General features: G+C 39.1%; 1 protein-coding gene across 7 annotated transcripts in view; it reads right to left on the bottom strand.

The window, feature by feature from the left end:
• Window positions 1–24382, bottom strand: part of mdga1 (MAM domain containing glycosylphosphatidylinositol anchor 1) — a 96633-nt gene that overhangs the window by 40205 nt on the left and 32046 nt on the right. For all 7 annotated transcript variants that reach the window (XM_085907383.1, XM_085907385.1, XM_085907384.1 and 4 more), the window contains one exon: window positions 14233–14407. In XM_085907383.1, coding sequence (XP_085763509.1) covers window positions 14233–14407 — 175 coding nt within the window. The remainder of the gene's footprint in view (window positions 1–14232; window positions 14408–24382) is intronic.

Below are 24382 nucleotides of genomic sequence, written 5' to 3'. Positions count from 1 at the left end.
ACATTCTCATGTTACTGTGATAATAAGACATTGCATCATGTAGCAGATGGCTTGTGTTCACAAAAAAAATATTTCTAAAAGATAGTCAGGGAGGCTACATAAATGGAAGAAGGGGAAGAGAGTTGCTCAACTTAAAGGGAGGCTTTTTTTTTTTTAATTGTCGTGCCTGACGAAGAACCACTAATAGGAAAGCAAAACCGGCAAGGTGAACCAGTTAGCAACAGCAATGTAGTTAATGGGCAAGGTAATAATTACCTTAGCTTCTATTTCATTTCTCTCTACTACTCTTTCCTCTTCTATGTATTTTCTGGCAGACATCCACTTTGCTAGATGTTGAAGTTAAAATTAGATGTTGAAAATCTGAAAAATGTGGAACATATATTTAAGGCTTTGTTTACAGGAAACAAATCAAATGTTCATCCCAAACTTACACAATTTACTGAGTCAACGTGTTATGTACAAGACATAATTATGCGACGAGCCTGCAAAATGCCATTAAACAATAATGGCGAGATGACGTCTTATCTCAGGCAATAAGACACTCATTTTGGCTTTGTTGTTTACAGTGCGTGTTGTGGTGTCGCAGCACAGAGTCAGGAGGGTGTTGCCAAATAACTTTGGGAAGAGTTTATCTTCTGAGCCATCAGGTGCAAGTCATGCAAACTATATGCACGGTGGGGGGACATATTCTCACGCACATCATGAACGAATCTTTGGTTTTTACTTTTGCATTCATTTCTATCTAATTGTAAATAGCCTATGTTTTGATTTACAAATCAGTTGGGAAAAAAAGCATGTTCTTTGCATACAATGCAAACAGTTTGGTCGTGCAATGCCTGCATGAAATTAAAAATGCTGAAGTCTTTCGTGATCTGCCTGTTTGTTTTAAAATGTGTGTTTGTATGCTAAATTCAAAAAGGTGTGCTGCTACACTTTTTCTCCAAACAGATAAAATGAATCTCAGTTTTGTAGGTTCAGGCCACAGGAGTATAAAAGCAGAAAATTCAGGCATGTGCCAATAAATCCTTTCTGAAGTTATCGGGTAGAGGAGCTTAGAAGATAAAGAATGCCCTTCTAACGCTGTCTCTGGACGTAATGACTTCTGGGTCAGGGTGTAACATAACAGCCTGCATTGTTACACTGCATCGTCTAAGAATAAACAATATCGTTGTATCTGGTGCGTGCAAAGTATTAAAAAAGGGATATGTGCATAATCTGCAACACACACACAAAATTAGGGGGAAAAAATCTGCTTCAAATTAATAATGAAAAATAAAAAAATCGTGAATTTTAGCTGGTGCGCTTTATAGTCCGGTGCGGCATATAGCCCGAAATTTACAGTACTCAGTTTTGATCGAAATCCTTTTATTACAGCTGGGAGTGTTAGCTGTAATTTATGGCGAAGGCCGGAGTATTAAAACTACGTATGGTAGCTCCACACTTGACAAAGAAAAAAGTTCCACGTTCGAAGGAGCCCCAAGATGAATCAGTTCTAGACTGGAATCCAGCTTATCACACGCCCAACAGAAGTTACTTATCTCATCATTGTGCTTATCAGGCACTCTTTTGAAAATAAATAACAACACCTGCAATTGTTAGCCTGTTTCCCCAAACTGATTTATGTGAGGGTGGGGGCAGCTCGCCAAACAGCCGCCAGAATCTTTGCTTGCACCGTCTAGAAAATGCTGAGCCAAGCAAGACCACACTTAAGAAAATGTAACTCTATGTTACTTCCTAGATTTGTAGTCTTGCAAGCACCCGACACGTTTTAGTTTTCTTTGACTATTTTGTGTCTGTGTGTGAAGAAGAGGCTATGAACTAAGATAATTACACTTACTACCTGTTTTTCCTTGACAGGACATAAATTAGAGCAAGCCATGTCCTAAGTAGATGATACTAACGACTACACGGGGCCATGAGAAGGATGGCCGTGATTTGAATATTTCTCATTACATTTTTGTTTGTATCCTGGGAAGGTTTTATTTCTCTATTTACGTCTTTCAGAGATTATTCTACAGGCTGATTTAAAGTCAGTTGAATATATTTGTTATTGCCTTTGCGCATCATAATATATTTTGCACTAAAACGCAACTAAAGCTTGTTGAATTGCTATACTCTCGAATCAGGAAACACATTTCATTTAGTTTTTGAAGTAAAGAAGAAATGGTGGATTTGGTGAGTCTTGCATTCCCACCAGAACGACACCATTCATACATCATCCTCGATTTTGTTCTTGGTGTATTCCATTACATTTTCAACATTTTTTGCGTGCCTCATGACTTAATCCTTCGATCTCTGCCTCCCCCCCATCTCCATTCTCGTCCTATTTCAATTTTTCTATCTGTGAGAATGCCCTGAGGCACCTTCCATACTTTATAACGCTGCCTTCATTACCCAGCCCCGCTGCAGCTGGCCATAAACGGAACACTGAAGATGTGGTAGGAGGGAAGCATGCACAAGAGAAAGGATAGAATTAGGGGGAAAGGAGTGGGAAGGGTCAAGATGCATACAATGAGTCAATTGTGGAGGCAATAGTAAGGATGGATATGGAGCTTGAGACTGAGTGTGAGGTTGAAAAGAGATACGAGGGCAAAGGCATAAAAACCTTAGTTGGAAGTTATTGGAGACAGAGTGGGATGAAAAATGTCATTGCCGTAAAATAATGTTAAGATTGTCTTGGCTTTATGGCACTGATGAATACAGATGCCGTAGGGGGGTTGCCCAATTTGAAGTACTCAAGAAATAAAAGATCCTTTTGGTTAGTTTCCATTTCATAAAAGGTGTTGTGGAAGATATTGAAGGATAGATGATTTTAGCACATTGTTACTTTTGGGATATTTTTTTTTTTAGATCTTGGGAAAAAAATGCAACTATCCAGATCAAAGTTCTTTCCCCAATGTTCATTTTCCCAAAAGCAACAGTTTCCGTTGATCGAGCCCTATTCTTCTAACCTGATTATTCTACACACCTCTGTGTGACCAACTGCATTTTGTTCTCTCTTGAATAGAAATATTTCTCCAACCCTGAATAAAAATGGTATATATGGTCCTGATGCCTGAAGTGGCACTAAAATAATAGCGGAAAAAAAATGAACACCAATTATTTTTTGCAATGACTTCAGAAGAGGTCTCAATTCCACAGAGACCCATTACAGTCCTTGCGGTATTCATTAATAACGTTGGCCATTGTTTGAATTGGAATGATTTGATCAAACATCAAAACTACGTAGGGAAATTTAAAACTGTGACATTTTAGGAGAAGCCGAATGTTTCAGTCATTTCTTGATACTCTGCCCTACACTAAAAATCTGGCATCTGCGCCTAAATAAATAATTACTTTGCCCTTGGCACCCACTTCCAAAAAGTTTTTGCTTCTATCTTTTCAATAACATTTTGATTTATTCTGATACAAAAAAAACAACTTCACTAGCTTTGCATTCTAATAACGTGGTAACTGTAACAAATAGCGAATGACAAGACAAGAATGAAAGCAAAGCTTCACCTTGCCCACTTGAAATTGGAGCTCATTTTGCTCTCATTGCACTCCAACACATCATCAATAATTGTACCAGTGGGTCCATAAATTTCAGTAAATTGACCTCAAAAGGCTGCCCTGAAATGTGATCACGGATACTGACTGAAAGGACGGACGGGGCTGTGTTATTTACTGCCACGTCATGGGGATGCTAATTTAACACGTTTCAATTCCTTTAATTAAATGTTCATTTAAATTAAAGTCTGCGTAATGCTTCTCAGCAAACCTGTTATTATTCACATGTTAAAAACAACTCTTAATAATTATTTAGAATTCCAAATGCTTTGATTTGACCTCGGAAATGTGCTCAAAATAAAACTGTTTTACATACAAATCTAAAAGTGGCAATTGGTGATGGTATGATTGATATTAAATTTGAATAACGCCGAGTAAAATGTTTCGCCATGTGTTGGCTGTGATGAAAATTTGACGTCTTCCTGATTTCCTTAACCTCCAATATGGCAGCGTGCGTCAATAATGGGTAAAAAAAAAAAAAAAAAAGGTGGTCTCAATATTTACTTCTTTGGCTTATCACAAAAGTAACTTATCAGCATCTCACAAAAGTTTCTTCAACCGTTTTTTTTTTTTTCATTACGTCACATTATAGACTTTGCAGAAAATTGATGTATTTTAGCCTACCCAATTATAAACATTGCACTTCAGCATAGTTTTACATAACAGAATAAAATGATGATTATTCTGGTCAACTGCCATTAATTCAGAACCCATGGCATACATTTTTCACTGAGTACTGGCCTAATATATTTGTTAAGCACTGTATATCACATACATTTTTTTTCTTTCTAGACATTTGGTGTGAGCGTCAAGCCTGCACTTTAATATGCATGATACACAGATAAACTGCCATCTGAAAGAAATCCACATACTGTAACTCTTGGGCATAAAAATATATTGAAAAATTGAGGGGTGGTATTTGTAACCTCACATAAGCACAGTGATCATTTTTCAACCACCCCTTCAAGGTGGTTCTATTCAGGGATCTCATTTACCTGTCAGTTGAGGAGAAGCGCCTCTGGCTAAAGCCAAACTCTGGCAGGATTTTTACTTTCTTTACCTAAATTTGCCACCTCCGATAATCAATATCAGGTATCAATTTCATTGCACTGCTTTTCATATTACACTACGTACTGTGAAAATCGTATGTGATTGTTGTTAATGTCTGGCCTGGTAATTTTGGGCATCATATTTTTCAGAATTTTGCAGACTTCCATTCACTATGCAGGAAGTTTGTCACAGCCCATCATCATTAAATATTTTTTTAAATTCTTAAATCCATGCTTCAACATGTAATATATTACTCTGCGATATTGTAAAGCGCTCTCGCTCTCTTCCAAGTGCGGTAGCTTCTCGTGCTAATTTATTAACATGCACATCCACAAAATGTCATGCAAACCGATGTCACATGTTATCAGCACATACAACATTCAAGATTCTAGTGACAGGAACATAGTTGTAGACTCTACTGTATGTGCAGGCATGCATATGTAAAAGACATTTAAAGCCATCCTATCAAAAGCGATATTATTGTAAAATTCTGCCGGGATGCACCATCAGCTTGACAGTAGTGAGAGTCGGTCATGATGGTTTTGTTCAACTCAAACTGTCACATCTAATCATTTCTACTTCTGTTAATTGTTTCTTAACAAACAATAATGATATTTTTTGGGGAGAATTTTCACTCCATTTCGAAATGACCTGCTGTGTGACTTTTAAAGGTGACATCCCTCAAGGTTTACCTCTAGGGCCCTTTGTGTTTCCTCACTCTATGTTTGGTCAGTCTTCTTGTGTCGTTATTTCTCTTATTTGTCGCTGCAGTGTCCTCTTCTTATATTTTTAACTGTTATTTGTTTTTTTGGTGTACAGTTGCTCATGACTTAATATTGTAGTATACCAGAGCAATGTCATATGAATGGTTTGTTTACTGAACATTTGTTCGGATTTTCATCATCAGCTTGCATTAACTGAACACTCAAAATGATCCCTAAGGGACCAATATACAAAATCCATATCATTTTTTTTCTTCCAAATCCTATTTTTCTATAAATTAAGTGACATGAAAGAGCAACTTCCACATATTATGATTCCAACGCCTCCAGTTTTTTAATTGCATCTATTTGATATAACTACTGCCTGAAATGTTGATATATGGCACCATGTTGTGAAAGCATACATATTAATTGTCATATTAAGCATATGCCTTGGAAGCAATGGCACACTGATTGTGATTTATGCCCTTCATCGCCATCTGTTCATCCATCTGTTTGTCTGACAAGAGAAACTATGAAACTTCTCCACGTGCTTATAATGTCAAGACCATTCAATTTGTTATGAATATGCAAGACTACCGCCTAAGTAAAAATCTTTGGGATTTTCTTTTTTTTAATATTTATTTTGAAAGTCTAAAACACTTATTACAATCCATAGAGCACATACCGCCCAACATTTAATTCAACATTGCAAATGAACAAACCTAATAGACGGAGGTGTTTACCTTTAGCACCTTATGTCACGCTCTATTGAGGAAATGACACTGAGCTAATTACAAGTGTGACCGCAAAAGCTGTTAAAACGCTGCTCACACACAGACTGTCAGGCATTAATCACCACTGTTCAATATATAAAGGTGATATACCGCAGGCTTCGCTTAATACATGCGTTCTGTCTCTGTTGTCAGAAAATAGACTTTTGTTGTTGTTGTTTAAATGGTGGAAAAGCATTATGTCATTTCCAATGACTTCTTTCGGGTTCAGTGGAAATTGTGGCTCATTTGGTCAATATTGTACTCTTCTTAGTACTGAAAATACTAAATATGGAGGTGCTACAGTTGACTCATTATGGATATTGTGGCATGGCTTGCACCTCTTGGCATGTCAGTTGGCTGACCACTGTGAAGAAGAAAAGGCAGTTAGAGAGGCCAAAAGTGGAGTAGGCACAAATGAATGGCCAGTTCCCACTAAAGTGGTTGTTGGAATGCTTGTTGCTACGGTATTTTCATGTCGGTTGCTATTGACAATATGGAGAAAGAAAAAAAACAATGGGATGTCATTGAAGTAAAAACCTGCTCAATGAGAACTGGGAAGAAAAGAAAATACAAGACCAGTAGGATTTCCAGCACAATATAATCAGAATCTAAAATAAGTGAGATTCGTTTTTTTCTCTTGTATGTATAAAAAGCACTGGTGAGCATTTTTTATCCAATTTCAAAATCAGCCCCTGATTTAGCATCTTTATGAAGTCATGCTGAAGGCAAAAATAAATCCATGATGCATTCTTGTCAAACTGCCAGAAATTCCTGGGAGGAAAGTTCCCAGTGCACTCTGAAGGACACAAACTAAACAAATAAAGCAAAGTCCTTTCTTTACTAAATAAATAAGTGCCTTAGCTGAACAATTAAAAATAAAACCAAAATACTGCAACCATTTATTTCTCCTTCCAATTTTCAAACAGTATTTCAAAAGTAGCATCCCACAAAGGTTTGTATTTGACCTGAGGTGCTTTTATATGTCAACTATTTTGACAGGCGCTCTTATGGAACGCAGCCCACTAAAAAGAAAAACCACAGAGGCACGAGGACAGAAGGCCACCCCCGAAGAAAGCACTCACATCTATTCGATAAGACAAAGTGCAGAGAGCTCAGGTAAAGAAAAGCGCGATAAGCCCCGTGATCATTACACAGATGCATTCCGACAGCCGGTTCATTAAAAGACCATTTGAGTCCAGACAATTGTTTCTGCATGCGTGCTCCATTTACAGTGCTACACATCATGAGTGCTTTTATACCAGCTATTTTTCACATCCTGCAATTCCCTTTAAGGCTTTTAAATGCACTTCATCCAATCTCTGGCTAGGTTCCATTTAATAAACACTTTAAATCGAACACATTTATTAATTAGCATTGGTCTGAATAATAATGCCTAACATGATGCGTATCACGGCAACAAAATTAAGTTAGCGCAAATGTGAGGCACTATGATCAGGAAAAAGAAGCAAAATGTGTTCAAAAGTAACTATGTCCTGGTGGTTTTGACTTTTTAAGCAAAACACAAAATATGAGTAGCCGAAGAAGCGCTATTAAAACTCAAGAAAACGTAATATAGTTCTTTGAAATAAATGTAGTGATTTTAACACAGTACGCTCGTTTATTCATATTCTCATGAAGCAGATAAAGCAACGAGACATTAAAGATGAATGTCACGCGAGAAGGAAATGCCCCACCAGACGTTTCATCCGACTGAGCTTGAATATCAAAGATGAACTTAATCAAAAACAGATGTATTCATGAGGAAAAGGACAATAGCTGGCGCATCTTTTCATATCGAGCGCCTAGCCATGTCTATGGAATACCTTTTTGCTTGGTTGAGTTAGAAAAACCAGGACGAAAAGTGACAATACAGAACTAAATTAAACTTGATAGAAAGAGTGACATATTCCTTCCTTACAATATCTTTCTTTGACAGCAGTTCCATATTGATGAGCTGATATAACCATGTCAGTCTGAACTGAGCTGTAAAATCTTCGTTCTTAATTGAAACTTAAGCAAGTCTATAAACAAAATGTGGCCATCCAATATAAGCGGTTGCAAATTAAATCCACGTTAGTGTTCTGTCACGTTAATTTCCAACAGAGTTGACAATGGCATGATGATCTGGCAGCCATGAAGGTGAAAATTATCACAGTTCTGCTCATCTTCTACCCACTCTGCAGTTATAATATCATTTGCAAGAATGTTGTGTATTTCCCATTTAGTCCGATCATTTAATTAGCATATTTGAGCAGAGGTGAAACGAATGCTCTTAGGAGTGAAGAAAAAAATGACAATACAATTGAGAGATGGAGAAAACAAAGAACCTGGCTAATTTACAACTTCAGGTACTGCATATATATATATATATATATATATATATATATATATATATATATATATACACATATATATATATACATATATACACATATATATATATACATATATACACATATATATACATATATATATATACATATATATATATGTATATATATGTGTATATATATGTATATATATATATATGTATGTGTATATATATGTATATGTATATATAAAATTTACAAAATCTTTGAGAAACAAATATAGGGTAGGACTTGTTGAATAAACTACAGTCTCCAGATTTGTACGCATGAGCTACTTTAGCAATTTTATGCCCTTTTTCCATCTTTTGTGATTTTGTAAAAATGTAAGTCTTGATCGTAAATCAACTATCTCGCTCGGACTTCATCATGATCATGACAGGCAGCTGAATCTCTCAACCAAACATAACATTAATACAGTACCTTGGACGTTATGTTTTTTTTAAAGGCCAGACATCATGTGCTGTATATAGAAATTCATCCGAAATGAGTTTTTTGTTGTTGTTATTGTTGTTGCTTTATGTTGAAGCAAGACACACATGGAACATTGATTCCCCTTTATGTCGATGTTACAAACCATAAAACAGGAGTTTTGCTGTCCTTGGCAAAAGCTGTGCGGTTGTTTATTCACACTTTGTGATGCTGCACACCTTCTGGCCAAAACACAGCAGTGTGAAAAGCCCCGGGACGTTTGCACATTACCAACAGTATCGCACCCAATGTAGCATCAAGACATTTTCCCCTGACGGGGAAAACAGTGACATAGGAATGAATTTACATTTTGGTCACACACTTGAACTCAAATCTATCTTTTGAATAGGCCATCCTTGTCATGCATGTATGCCGTTTCATCAGTACAACCAAAGAAGAAGAATCGTTATAAAATACACAAGTTCCAAATCAACACCACGGTTGGTACACTAAGGTACACTATTGGGCTAATTCCTAAATTAAAGGTAATCATCCCAGGAAGAAAATTCAAATCAAGAGACACGAGTAATGATTTAAAATGACAAAATATACAAATAAACAAAGCGCACTGCAACAATTGTACAATAATCTGTTAAAACGCAAAGCTGGGGCACTGAACAGGGAGTCTGTAAGTATTTAATCCTCAACAAGACACAGATGAGCCTCAATATTAAAAAGTTTAAACTGGAACAGAAGTGTCCAACAAAGTACAATTAAAAAGATGAAAAACAGAGGAAATTAGAGGAGATAGATCCCAGCGAGACATAAATCACTTTGTAAAGTGCAAACTGAAGAAAATCAATCGAACCTCGAATAAAACATTGCACAAAGAGCAAGAGGACGATTCACCGCTTTAAAGAACAAGTTAAAAAAACAAATCAGAAAACATGACTGAGATGAAGAGCAATGAGAAGTGAGCTTCCATGCGTCTTGGAACAATGAATCACCTTTTTAGCTTCTAATCTGTCAAAAGGTCACGCTATCTTTCCAGAGGTTCTTCCATTTTTCACACAAAAAAGTTTTCCTGCTTCGTGTCAGTTTGCGTTCTTCATGCTCCAGCTAGGGCATGTCCAAAGGCCCGGCGGAGAAACTAGCCTCGCGGGTTTCAGCCTCCTTGCATGCGTCCTCTCAAGCATGCGAGTTGTGAGGACGAGCCAGGTGTGGAGTCATGCCAAGGTTACACAAACTCACTGGAGTATGTTTACACAATCATGTGGGAGGTTTACTTTTTTTTTTTTTTTTTTTACAGCGCTACCTTGACTTTGATTATATTCGTTCCGTGATAAAGATTGTCTATTTACCTATATAGTCTAACAATGTTTCTCATTAAAATAAATTCAAACACCATTAATCTGTTGCAGCCCACTCGCTTTTAGGTGGGCGTGACCTAGTGCGTGACCTCAGGAGACTCCAGCTCCAGTTGGCCATTTTCAATGTGCTTTGCTTTTCCACATATTGCAAAAAATATATAAAACATGAACGGCTCAAACTGCAGAAATATCGACATTGGGGGCATTTATAAATCAAGGTTACCACTCAGCTAAAAAAATAAAACAGGAAATGCAAAGTGTCTTTTCAGTAAAACGACAAGAGAAAGAAATATAAAATCTGACTCAGACCATCTTCAAAAGGAGTACATCAGCTTCCACTTAAATAAGCATCAAGTTTAATGACCGCGTGGGAACAAACAAGACTGCACAAATGAAAAATGTGCATGATAATTTTAAAATTGACGTCAACCATCGGTTTCATGAATATAAACAAAAACATTTTATCTAATCATGACCAATGAATCACCATGATAAAAGCGAGCGACTATACAGATTTTTACCATCCGATTTCCCAGTGAATTATCGACAGGTTGCTAAGAACCACAAGCTGTTATTCTACATGACTATCATCATCCAGCAAGTTCTGGCACAAATCATTAAGTTTGTGTCAAAATTGTCAATTTTCCCACTAGGAGATGCACTTCGATCAACACCTTATATCCTCGCTCTTAATCGTTTACTCAAGCATCGTATGTCATATTTCATCGTTGAGTGAGCTGTCGTCATATTCAATGTCATGCAGATGATATTCAATTAAAACTCTCTACATGACTAAATATCATGTCTGGATTGATGGCAATAAATAGAAGCTCGCTAAGGAGGCATTTGGGACATATCATCAGCTTCATCAACGCTGTCATAACTCAGTCATGCGACATAATCGGAATCCATTTTGACATCATCACTATTAATGACTGTATTCAAAAGCGTTGACCCGTGGAAACTGCCACTTACCTGCTGCTGTCCGGAGAAGAATAGCCAGCGGAGGACATCGACCCTTTCTTCTGCCCCCACCCCCCCCCAAATAATTAAATAATATTTCTCTTTTCAGACTAAATATGAATCATCGGTTGGGTCTCTGAACCAAGTCCATCCCATCAGTAGAGGCTACTTGTAGTTAACCCTCGCCTGCACACTGCTCCACTGTCTCAGTCGTTAGGGTTCCAGGTCATCGGTCATCTGGTTGATAAACATGAGCCAATGTGATGTGATGGGGATCGAAAGAAAACTAGGGAAAGTGTTTGCAGTTGGGGGTTGCTGGGTAGCTGAAGTGACGTGACGGAGGTTTTTTATGCATGGATTCTGTGACTGGCAGATGAAATATGATTGATCTCATTTTTTTTGGACAAAACTAGCGATTGAGCATAGCGTGAAATTGATAAATGATAGGTTGGTGACAAAAAGGACAAATGTGACAAGCTTTCTGAAAACAACTGATTATTTTAGCTCTGAGTATTTTCCCTCTCGGACGACTGCACTCAGGCGGTATTTTATTCCAGTCTTGAATTTCTCGGCTCATTTTTCCTCTTTTCTTTTGTAGTTCCATCTGCCATTCAGTCTGCTTCCAACCTTTCAAAATCCAAGTGCATTTTTCATCTTGTGTGAAGGCTATAAAAATTTTAACTGAGTGTGTGAAATTGTGTTGTAGCTCAGTTCCTTGGAAAAAACCTGACATTGGAATGAATGGACAATATGATGTCTATTTTATTTTTAGATGACAATTTCCAATTTGCCCTCCACCTGGTTGTTTTTTTTATCTATTAACTGCTCTTAATGCCATTGAAAGTGTGTCTTTTGGGTCTTTTATGTGCCTTCTCCCATCCACTGGCAGCAGTCTCTTCTGATATCTCTACTATTAACCTGGCAGCCATTGCTAATTGTTACATCGCTTTAGCTCCACCGCCAAGTAGGAAGTAGCTCGCTATTGCTTCTGACCCCTGCGTTCGGGGGATGGGTAATTGAACAAGCTTTGGCCGTCAGAACTGGTTAGCCTCACAGAAGTCCCATCGCTTCTACGATACAAGCCGCCAGACACCCCAGCAATTACCAGCTCCCCAGTTGAGGGGTGCCATGGGGAGAGGCACGGAAGGAGGGGGCCCTCATTAAGGTAAGGGGAGTGGATGAACGATAAAATCAGTGTGTGTGTGTGGCTGGGTGAGAGTGTGAAGGTTAAATTGTTTGGTTTAAGAGGTTTAATGGTAAGAGTCTGTGAAACGCTATTGAGAACTGCGCACACAACAGGACTGAAGGCAAGATGAATTTAGTAAATGTACTACATGGAATTGATTTTTTTTTTTGGTCTTATAAGCCCTTGGAAAATCAGGCTTTAGAACGGCCATTTAAACGATTGGATCAATGAAGGAAGGAACTGTTTGGGGCAACGTATGCCTGGAGTGAATTAATAAGGATTTTAAGCCTGCTGGGAAATAAGCATGCAAGTGGAGATACGAGTGTGTGGGACTACTCGTTGTTGTGTGTGAAAGGGTGTATGGCAAATGGCCACGACCTGGCTCCTGGCTCACGGGGACAGTGGGGCAGTGACACAAGCAACAGCAGCACGGGGCCCCTATGACACGACAAGGCTTCTCAGTGGTCACGTTAGCATGAATTTAGAATGTTCTCATTTTTCCATGTGATGCGTTTCATGGCCATCACCAAAGAACATAGCTTAGAAATTGGTGTCAAACATGGGTGTCAAACTCAAGGTATGGGGGCCATATACGGCCTGCCACATCATTTTATGTGGTCCCCAAAGACAAATTTTGTCATTACTACAATTACAAATTGTCTTCACTTTTTAAATATTGCTAGCTATTTCTTATTACCATTCATCCTTCTAAACTATTTGAACACTTTTAACTAGTCTCTGATTTCAAAATTAGTTATTCATCTGTTTGCTGTTTAGCCGATACTGTATGTATATAGAAGACGTTGTCAGTCTTAATGGCCCTCCGAGGGAAACTATGACTACAATGCGTGACAAAAACAAATTTGACACCCCTATAAGAACATATTTGTGGGGATTTCATCACATTATTGTGACCTCACGTTCATTAACCATTTATCATCTAAGAAAGATGTCAGAACTTAAAAATGAGCTTGTCCACTAAAGACACAAAATGAATATATAAAAAAAAGTCCAGAGCCTATTAAAGCTCAGCCAAACCATTTGGTGCATACAATACAATATTGCCCTCAACTTGTATTGGAATAATTCTCACTATAAGTCTTTCTTCTTTTTTTCTCTCCCCCGTTTGTTAGCGCTATGTCTACAACCAGGATGTGGCTAGTGTCACTCTGGGAAATTACACGTCTCGTAATTATTAGTGTCTGGGCGGAAGGAGATGTTTTATTGTAAAAGATTGCACCTTTCAAACAATAAAAGTCTGACTTACTGTAATAGACTACAGTTCAAATTACTTTTCAAAGAAGAACTTTCTTTTCAATATGAATCGACTGCAGCAGGTACTTTCAAGTCTAATGGCTTGGAACATTTTGAGTGATGAGAGTGACCAGAGAAGCATTGGGTTAGGGAGCCCGTACTACTCGGACTAACTGTTGTAAAGCTTTCAGAAAGTCCAGCTGACTTCACTTTTCACCCAGGAGCATCTGAGACATTTTTTCAGGGGGGATTGAATCCAATTGAAGGACCACACACCTGCATTATCTTTGCACTTTACCAGCAAGTATATATATATTTTTTGTACTTTGTTGGATTCTCTTTTCTTTACTCCCAGATACCGAAGTTCTACCTGCTCGATGAATCTGCCCTTCAATGCACCAGCTGTGCTTTTCATCCCCTCCACCGTAAGTCATCAGATACTCCTGGAAGCCATTCCCACCGGAAATCTCCGCAATCTGTCTTTCATCTCTCTCTTCTCTCAATCGCCCCATCATATCTCGTCCCTGGCTTCCTTTGTCCGTGGGAATGGCTCGAATGAGAGTCAGCTACATGTGGAAGGAGTGCTGCTCCTCCTCATTTACTTACACTGCACATCTACACGGATGGACTTGATGGCAGCCACCCCCACCCCGTTGTCGGCTTTGCAGTAGTAGCGACCCCCCTGCACCCTCTGGATGCCTTCGATGCGCAACGTCTCGTTGTAGATGGACGTCTCCTGGAATTTATCGGAGGCGCTGCCGGCTGTCTTCGTCCATCGTACCTGAGGAGAAAAATAGATCTGCTTAGGCATTGTCACTCCAACCTGGATGAGATGAACAGGAAGTCATGTGAACACAATCCAGTGATACAAAAACAGACGGGATCAATACGCAGTTATTAGTTTGTGTGACTCTGTGATTAAAGTTCACTTGTAGAGATGAAATCATGGACACAGTGAGGGACACTAAGCACTGCAGCACTTGTGGCGTCTATGACACTCAACTGGGACCATTCAGCGTTGGAGACCAACTCTAAAAGGCTTTCCACGCTCGAATTACGCCATCAAGAGAAACAAAGCATTCCTTCCACTAATCCACTACACAAACATCCACTCAGATACACGACAGCCTGTAAATTCAGACTGCATGACTTTTATTCTTACCATGTGTGTGTGTGTGTGTGTGTGTGTGTGTGTGTGTGTGTGTGTGTGTGTGTGTGTGTGTGTGTGTGTGTGTGTGTGTGTGTGTGTGTGCATCACATTAATCCCTATTAACCCCTCTATCAGTTATCAACCTCCGTGGCTATCAACCATGTTCTGTTGAGGAGGTCAAAGAGGATAATGGGTAAAAGTCACTGCATGTACAGTGTGTGTGTGTGTGTGTGTGTGTGTGTGTGTGTGTGTGTGTGTGTGTGTGTGTGTGTGTGTGTGTGTGTGTGTGTGTGTGTGTGTGTGTGTCAAGTTTCAATCAAGTTTATTTGTATAGCCCTAAATCACAAGCAGTCTCAAAGGGCTTCACATAGACAATCAATTGACAATTATTCTCAAAGCATCCCCTGATCTTGGGCTCCCAAAAGGGCAAGGAAAAACTCAAAAACCCCTACCAGGGGAAAAATGAGAATTTTTGAGTGTGTGTTGAAAAAAAAACTTGTGCCATATGGATTAGTGGATTATCATGGGCCCATGCAAACGCTGTGTGTCTGTTTATTCAGCTCTGTTTGTAGGAGGGATTTAGATCAGGCACTCTGCCATTGATCAAACTGGTCAAGGTGAGCAATGACCCAAACTCTGCCTGGCCATGCTTCGCTGACTCCACTTGTCATTTCCCCTGAGTGTGCATGTGTGTAGCTTTGGGAAAGGCAAAGTGTTCAAGTAAAAATGAAAATTTGAAATTTGACAAACCAAAGTGAGGAGTGTTGTTAACAAGTCGGACATAAATGAATGAATGAAAAAAATTAACAAGGATTAAAAAATAAAGTGCATGGAAGATATAGACAATGAGCCCAACATGTAGTGGAGGTCTTTTAAGCTAAAGGGCCTGCGTGTATATGTGTGTAGAAGATCTTTTGTGCGTGTATGTGTAAGAAAGAGCAAGAATCAAAAGCGTGCTCGACTGGTGTATCTAAAAACGCGGCTGTCAGCTGTGTGACGGGCAGAGAAAAAGGTGCTGCGAGTTCCGTCACCGGGGAGGTGGATGAAGTGAAAATACAGCCGAGTGGTAAGGTGATAATGTGAATAAAAGAGATCTTGAATGTGATGCAGATGACAGGCAGCCGAGAGGGGACATTTTTGTCAGCCTGTGACACCGCCAGCTGAATGCCATCACCTGCATGTGCGTTCCTTACTTGCTTTCTTCAGTGTGTGTGTGTGTGTGTGTGTGTGTGTGTGTGTGTGTGTGTGTGTGTGTGTGTGTGTGTGTGTGTGTGTGTGTGTGTGTGTGTGTGTGTCTCTTGAGGATGGAGCCGTGTGGATATCTTCCAATGCCCCCCCCCACACACACACACAACCTTCATCTCTTCAATGTCTGGCATCTTCTTTCTTCCAAAGTCTTCTTTTACAGCAAAGTCCAACTCTCACTTGGTATTAGATCTTGACTTCAAATACATTTCATTTGAATTCCGATAGACAACCACATTTACATTTGTTGAGAGGCCTCCCCATCCCGCCCTTTTTTTTCTTTTAGGGTGTCATGTGCAGTTCTCCTGGGAAACGACTTGACATAAAATGCAGTCTGTGTTCAGCTGTGTCATGGTGTCACTTGTAGATATGTTTCAATTTCAAAATGTGTGCCATGTCAGAAGAACATCAGAAGCTGCAGAAATGAGGGAATACTTTGTGTATTACAGCAATTGGAATCCAGTCTAAACTAAGAGATGCTTGCTTCATTCAGTTCATTTTGGCAGGATTACTCTCAGCTACTTTACCACAACAACATGTCTACTCACAAAGTCCAAAGCGACCTCCGCTTCCAGGTCAAGAACAAATCCTGACACACCCAACCTTGTTCTGTGTGATTATTTTTTCATTTTCCCTAATTCAAGGCGAAGATAAAGATAGTATGAAAAATCCATTCTGGAGTTCAAGGGATGAGAAGTCTAAGAAAATAGTCGTGTCAGTTTTATTTGTGAGGGTGTGACTGTTTTTATGGGAAGGGAGCTCCATTATGGCCACAATCAGAGTGCTCTTATAAGAAATACATTAAAGCAGCAGGCGTGTAAAATTCCCATTAGCGGTCATATTTTGTGCGGTCATTACTGGCAGTACGTTGAATAATGTACATTTGAAGAGCAACCATAATATTTCACATGATGCATAGTGGGCTGACTTTATATGCGTTACTATTTTAACTGACAACATAACTTGTAAGATGACGATATGAGATCAATGGGGTTTTTTTCTTGACTTTTTTTTATCAAGGTCTGATATTTGAACATTTGCACATTCATGATTTCTCACGGTCCTCGAGTAAACACAGCTTTAAAGATGTCCGTTTATTCTGGGTAGCTCTTTTAAACTATGGATTATAATTGCTTGATGTTGAACAAAGAATTTCACAGTGGCCCTTACATCCTTCATTTTTTCTCTATGTGGCCTTTGGAAGAAAAAGTTTGGACACCCCTAGTCTGCGCATAAGCATAGCTTCTCATATTTCCTTTTATTCGTCTGTATTAGACTCCGAAACGTACCTTTTATCATCTTTAGATGTCTGTCTCGCTCTCTGAATCCCTGAGACGTTCTGTCCTTACATGTAAAAATATCTCTCTGGCCATGCTCAGAAACACACACACACACACACAGGCACAGCTTCTTGCCTGCTGATCTGTCTGAGAGCCGCTCGCTTCTCTCATCAGAGTGACACATCACAACAGGATCCAGCAGATTTCGCCCAGCTGCTGTCAGACTTCTTTGGCCCGCTGTCTAAAGTGTAAGCTGTCAGCACAACTAAACAACACCAGAGGCCTAAGCAATGAACTGCATTGACTGGAGTGCAGAAAAGGAAGGCAAACATGGCTTTGACATCACTTGCTAGCTGTCTCAATGACTTGGAAATTCTCACAAAAAATGTCGAAAGGACTCTTGATGTTTGCTGCAGTGTAGCTGTCATTAGGGGGTTTCACGCTTTCGCATACGAGTGCTTGGTTGGCTCATTCACTGCTGTGAACGTTTATATTTGTTCGATGGAATCCAAATTTTTCCTGCCATCGACGAATATATTCGTCAAGTATGATTTTCAAAGGGTCGATGTGGAAGAGGGTGTTTTATCTGTAAAACTTTTTGCAAACCACGAACCCTTGCAACAGTTCCATCACTTTGGATTTGAGCTTAGTACAGGTTTTGAGTAGAAGGTAAACATTTGGAGAATCTCGGATTGTCGGCCATAAGAAATGCCAACACGTTGGAAGTTGGACAACTTTAGTCTAACAGATTGTTGTGTAAACAGAGGGTGTGTCGCAATTAGCATCAGAAAAATTGTTATTTCAAGCCACACTCGAGTCATCCAGTGATTCAGCATTGGGGTCACAACGGGTTTCTTAGTTGTAGAGATATAATAAAAATTTTATCTGACCTTAAAAAGGCCTTCCTCAGTCATGATTATTTTACAGTTCCAGGCATCACAAAACAAAAAAAAGGATACTGAAATAATGAAATGTTTCTTCTCATTAAAATCTTGTTACAAAAAAAGCGTATTTTGGAACATAACATTATTAAGGCCCAAAATTACAAAATAGCCATCAGTCCATCAGACAGGGAATTTCCCAGACACATCAACTAAAAACCTCATCTAGACCACTGATATTTGCTCCATACTGATACTGACATGGTCCTTGCTTCCATGCAAGGTATTATACAAGTCAAGGATATATCCACAAAGTCAAAGGGGTCCACAGGGGTCGAAAGACTTGATCATCATTTAATCCGATTAGATACTGTATTGACTTATCTGACAGCGCAATTAAAAGTTGATCATCTAGCAGCTTTGCAAATAATTGCTATGCAGAACAAATAATGGATCAAAACCAGGATCAAAAAGCAAATCCACAGCTGACCACTCGATTCCTTATCTTAATGTGCATCCAATTTCCAATTTGTCTGGGCTTTTTTTTTTTTTTGGGAATCATCCCTGTTGACTTTTCATGCATATGTTCAGTTTTATGTAACATTAGAAATTAAGCAATGTGAGACTTGAATCTGTTCCTTGTCTGACATCTTTCAAAGTACCAGTGGACATTTCATGCATATGTTAAGTGTTATGTAACATTTGAAATGAAGCAATGTGAGACTTGAATGTGTTCCTTGTCTGACATCTTTCAAAGTACCAGCCCTCAGTACCACTGTGGTTTCTTTGTGTTAAAAAGTTGCTAATCCTTTCTCCTCCCCCTCACTAACCCATGATGAGCTTTGCTATGCTTGTTGTCTACTTCTTTTTATGCATTTGTTGATGTAACGCCAGCGGAGTCAACGATACACTGCTTTATCCATCCAGCTGGCTCACTCACCGTGAATAGGCTTAAGATGGTAATCCTGTTATCAGGGAATACTACTTGGCGCCGGCGCACAACCACACACAGATACAGAAACACACACACAGAGCCTCAAAAATGCACAGACTGTATGAAAGCACAGAGGGTGCATAATCTTCTCTGAGTGAAGTATGAGAGCAGCAAATGAACACAGTCGCAAGTCGTCGAAGATATACGGCAATAAATTGCATTGACTGAATGAAGAGTTGCGGATTCAGTGGATACACGTTCAGGTGGTTGTTGATGAAGATGAGTGACAAAGGAAGGTTCAATTCTCCGTGTAAATTCTCAGTGGCGGCGGGTTAGAGTTGAGCGTGGGGTCAGGAGATCTACAAGAGGGAGGTGTGCACCACTGTGGTAGTGGCCAAACTGGACTTCAATCAAGGTCAGTGAAAGCGTCTATCTGTCTGTGTATCAGATTAGATTCCACCTCTGTGTTTCTAGAGGATGCTGATTGGTCCAAGATAAGCTTGAACCTTACCAGGGAAGGGGGGGGGGGTTTGAAATGATAAATGCATATACTCTCAAATCCATCTTTTAAAGAGAGTAATACAACTTTGCCATGTAGGACTAGAGGTGGGGCTGCACAACGCTCAATAAAACTGATTCATTGATATTGAACACGCCTTCCTTCTCTTTAACCTTGTCATACGATATGAATGACTGTATTGGTCATTTCGCCAGAGTAATACGATTCCCAAGCTGTGATAACATTACAGGAAGCAGTGGAATCATCAGGTTTTAAGGATGGTGGAATGTCTTTACTGCGGATGGCCAATTTGAATTAAATTGCAATTATTACGATTTAGTATTACAATTCATTTTTCTTTGTTTATGTAAATATGGCAAATATTTGGATGGATGGTGGACGGGCAGAAAAAAGTTGACAGCTTATGAATGCACTTTTTTAACAATGGAGACGTTCTGTAACTTTAAAATGCCGTTCATGTTTGGCCTCAATGTACCTCCCACAAAAACGCCAATTTTTCTTTTTTAAACTTTGCAGCATCAACATTCATACCGCATCTTTATTTTAACCTGACAGAGAGCCCTCCGTACAAAGTGCGTTACCATGGTAGCCGACTTTCTTGCATTTGTGGTGATGTTTTTTCACTTAATCTTTTATTGCTTCAAAATCAACTTGATTTTATTTTTGCCTTTCTGTGTATCAAGCAGTTAGGGATGGAGTTGCCAAGGCGGTGCAACGCATTCTTTAACACCTTCACCAACACATTTTAAGAAGTTGTGCTCGCTATCTGTCAATTCAACATGAAGTGTGATATAAAAAAAAAAAAGTATTTTTATAAAGTAGATGCAGTGCAAATTGTGTCCTTTAAAATCCCCCCTATAATAATAATAATACTAGAGCTTGAAGAATCAGAAAGATCAAAATTGATGGGAAAAAATATAGCTATGTGGAGATTATAGCGTCGGAACACGGAATGCAGAACGTAGTAGAGTTCACAAGGTCTCTTACTTTTAGTAAATGTATTTCATAATCATAATTGGAACAAAGCACGTAAGAACAGCATTGGTCACTGAGTCGAAAGACATTATTATCTAAACTCCAAGCAAATGTAAAGTTCCTAAAAGAAGACAAACAAGAGGCAGACTTTGTGTAATTCACTGAAAGAAAGAAACACTTTGTCCACAAAACTAAATGGGTCCATTTAAGCTCAATAATGGTGAACTCTCACAAATAAATCCCGAGCAATTGTGCACACGCTTTTTGTGTCCAAAACATGCAGCAGATGTTCCACCTTAGCCAGCTACTTATTATTTCTCTTGGAAGCACAGAACCCTGGCAGAGCTTTTTTTTCCATTGACGTCACAAATGTATGTTTCCCAGTTCACGAGTTTGAAAGAAATGATTTGAGGTCGAACACACAATGGTGAACATATTTGGATTTCCTTTTGCCAGCCCACCTTCTCAATTTGGCTCCTTCCCCCGTCTTATTAGTCCTTTACACTGCGCATGATTCATCACAAGCACTTAAGTCTTTTAAAACATGTTAATTATAGCTTCGCGTCTGCATAGCCGCTACGGAGTCTGGTTCAGTTAGGTTCAGATCAATGAATTCTGACTAGGCTTGCATTTCCACTATGGCCTGGTGATAGCTTCCTTTGCTCCAAAAATAGTGTGACATCATTGTAACACATCAGCAGGTCATTCACCATTTAATTAAACGAATAGGATAAATGCGACACAATGATGTTTTTTTTCTAGAAACATGAGAGATGGGGCACAATTTAACGCCAACATAATCTACAGGAAATCAAGTGCAATGTGGGTACAGTAGAAACGCAGAAAAATATAAAAGAACGGAATTGACTGATAAAAACTTATGTTGTTTTATTTGGACATCATTAAATAAAACATGAATCACTCTTATCATATTTTTTCCATCAACTCAATGGACATAGTGCTGCTCCTCTTTGTGTTTGCAGTATAATACATGGAGCGGATCAGAATTTGTCAGAATTTGTCAATACTAGGCACTCAGTTCCAAAACTTTATGCCTCACTGTCTTGTGAAAGTCTCTTTAATGTCAACTATTATTATCTCCGTGCCTCATCATCTCTTTGTCCGCCCCGGCATCCAGTCAAAGGTCAAGCTTATGACCTTGTCTGTGTCCAAGTCATGTGGCCACTCAGCAGCCGCGCAGCCTCACGCTGCCACCCGATCAGCCCGCCCTCGTCCTTGCCATCGATCGCCCTCCACTCACCCCTCAAGGACGGAAATCCAAACCCACATTCCAAACCTCCTCTGCCTCGCCACTTCACTCTTTTATGGTTAGCTCCACAGCTCAAGGTTGCAGTGACCAGCAGACCCATGAATAAATAATAAAGTGGCTCGGAATCACTTTCAGAAAAGCCATTTACTGTCCTATTGTGTTCTTGAAGAGGTGATGTGAGTGAGTGTCTCAGTGTGTGTGTGCTTGTGTGTGTGTATAACAAGAGGTTGCTGAGTGTGACTAGAACCTTTAGTTAACTAAAAGCCTCGCTGGCCAGAGAGTTGACTTTAGTGATGCAAAAATCACCTCTGTGTTGACCTTGGGTATTTTTCCTCTTTTTTTTCCCCCTACTACAGCATTTCTTCTTTCCTACATGGTTTGTTTTTTCATCACTCTTTCTGGCCATGACCTCTTCTGCAGCTCCGTCTTTCTGTCCTCCATCCATCTCTTTCCACCTCCTGAGATTCATTGGAGCCTGCTTCTTTTTCTTTCCCCCTTTTCATCCTCCATTTTTCTTTTCCTCCATCCTACCTTACCTTCCGTTGCTTTTCCCCTTCTTTGCTTTTTTCTTTGGTTTACTTTAGCATCATCAAGTAAGCTTTGTTGCTCCCTTTCAGTCATCAATCTTTCTTGTCGGCCTTTTAACTAATCCGTCATGCCTTCGGGTTTTTTTTTTCCTTTTCATCCTGTCATTCTTTTTCCCTTCCTTTTTTTGCATTTCACCATCCCTGACATTCTTTTTTTTGTTTTGTTTCTGTGTTGCTGTCAATGACACTTAAGTGAGCAGTGATGTCATGACTTGATGTATTGACTGTTGCAGTTTGTCTCAAGTGAAGCACAGAGAAAGAAGTGAGAGGAACTCTTCTAAAAGAAGAAAAGTGGACCAAAATGTTGAAAAAAATCTCTCAAGATAATACGGGGGGGAGAGAGAGAGAGAGAGAGAGAGAGAGAGAGAGAGAGAGAGAGAGAGAGAGAGAGAGAGAGAGAGAGAGAGAGAGAGAGAGAGAGAGAGAGAGAGAGAGAGAGAAGAGCATGAGGCAATCAGCCGAAGTTTAAAGCGAGATAATACGTGAAACAAAAAGATGTGAGACCAAAAGGAGAAATGATCAGATTGCTCTGTGGGTGAGTTTTCAATCCCATTCAGCTCGGGCAAAGGTAAACAATCAGCCCTGATAAAGGACTGGACAAATCCTCAATCAGCCTCATTCTGACCCAAGCGGCCTCACCTGCCTAAATGGGAGCCTCCCTCTGAGGGAAGAGTAAAAGCAGATAGAAATAGGCATTGATTGAAAAAGCACATAAAAAGACTCTTAATCAGGACATCTTATGATGGTAAATGAAGCCATTACACACGGCAATTTGCTGTTCTAAAGCCCAACGATATGGATAAAAGATTCTGGAATGAAATGAAACCACTTATCTAATAAATTAATTACAACGCATGGCCTCCTCATCAATAAATGCATTTCAATGTTGTCGGCACAAATTTGTTGGTGTATTGTCTCTCTGATGGCTGCATACAGAGAGAATTATGAGGACGCTCTTGATAAACTGGAATGCAGTCATAAATAATAAAGCAGCCAGAGTAGACCGTGACCAGCCATAGGCAAATCCAAACTTCTGCTAAAAGGAGGAGGAAAAACACATCACAAGCTCAACTTTATGTAACTTTAGCGCTTGTTGACTGCAAAAAATGGTTTTATTCTTTTTCATTTGGTGCATGCTTTCATTTTATTATTTATACAATTTTTCTAAGGTTAAAAACATTTCAATGGTTTTAAGATAAATGTTTCAGATTATTCCCCCATTCTTAGATCCTTGACATTTTTACACTCAATTGTAGTAGTAGCTAGTACACCATTACAAATGATTTGGACATTGTTTATGAAGTAAATTAACACAATTTAATGATAGAATAAAGTGTGATTAGTCATCACACTTTTATCAACTCTTTTGCCTTATTATCATATTGATGAATTTGATCAGCGCTGGACTCATTCAGTATTTACGAAAAATCTCATCTTTGGCCAATCAAACAAAAAAGATCTAACAAATAATAACTAATTTCTAAACATTTGTATTTTTATACTTAGGTGTTGCAAGTTATTTCACATCTTCAGCTAAAAATATTTCAAATAAAATAAAAATAACAATTACTACATGTATTCTGAAAATATGAGTTGTTTATTTTGGAAAAGATTCCATAAGCGACTGTAGCCAGAAGAAGAAAAAGAAACGAGAAGAAGTAAGAAGGCAGGGGCTCAGGTGACGCAGATCACATGATCAATACAGCTGATGGAGTGCAGTTGAAAGGCAGTATGCCCAAAGGGAGACAACGGAGAACGCCGCAGTATGCTTATCCTACACACAACACTGGCACAGAGGTCAGCACAACTACTCATCACTTCTATTTTATAAGTTTCTTTTCTATAGGCCTTGCGCACTATTTTATGTAGTGTAAAATGGATAAAAGTTGTCTTGTGGGTGTCAAGGTGCAACAC

Source organism: Syngnathus leptorhynchus, chromosome 3, assembly GCF_054491065.1.
Source record: "Syngnathus leptorhynchus isolate UIUO chromosome 3, UIUO_Slep, whole genome shotgun sequence".
Taxonomy (NCBI): domain Eukaryota; kingdom Metazoa; phylum Chordata; class Actinopteri; order Syngnathiformes; family Syngnathidae; genus Syngnathus; species Syngnathus leptorhynchus.
The sequence above is the reverse complement of the archived record's forward strand: the minus strand, read 5'-3'. Positions and strand labels throughout refer to the sequence as shown.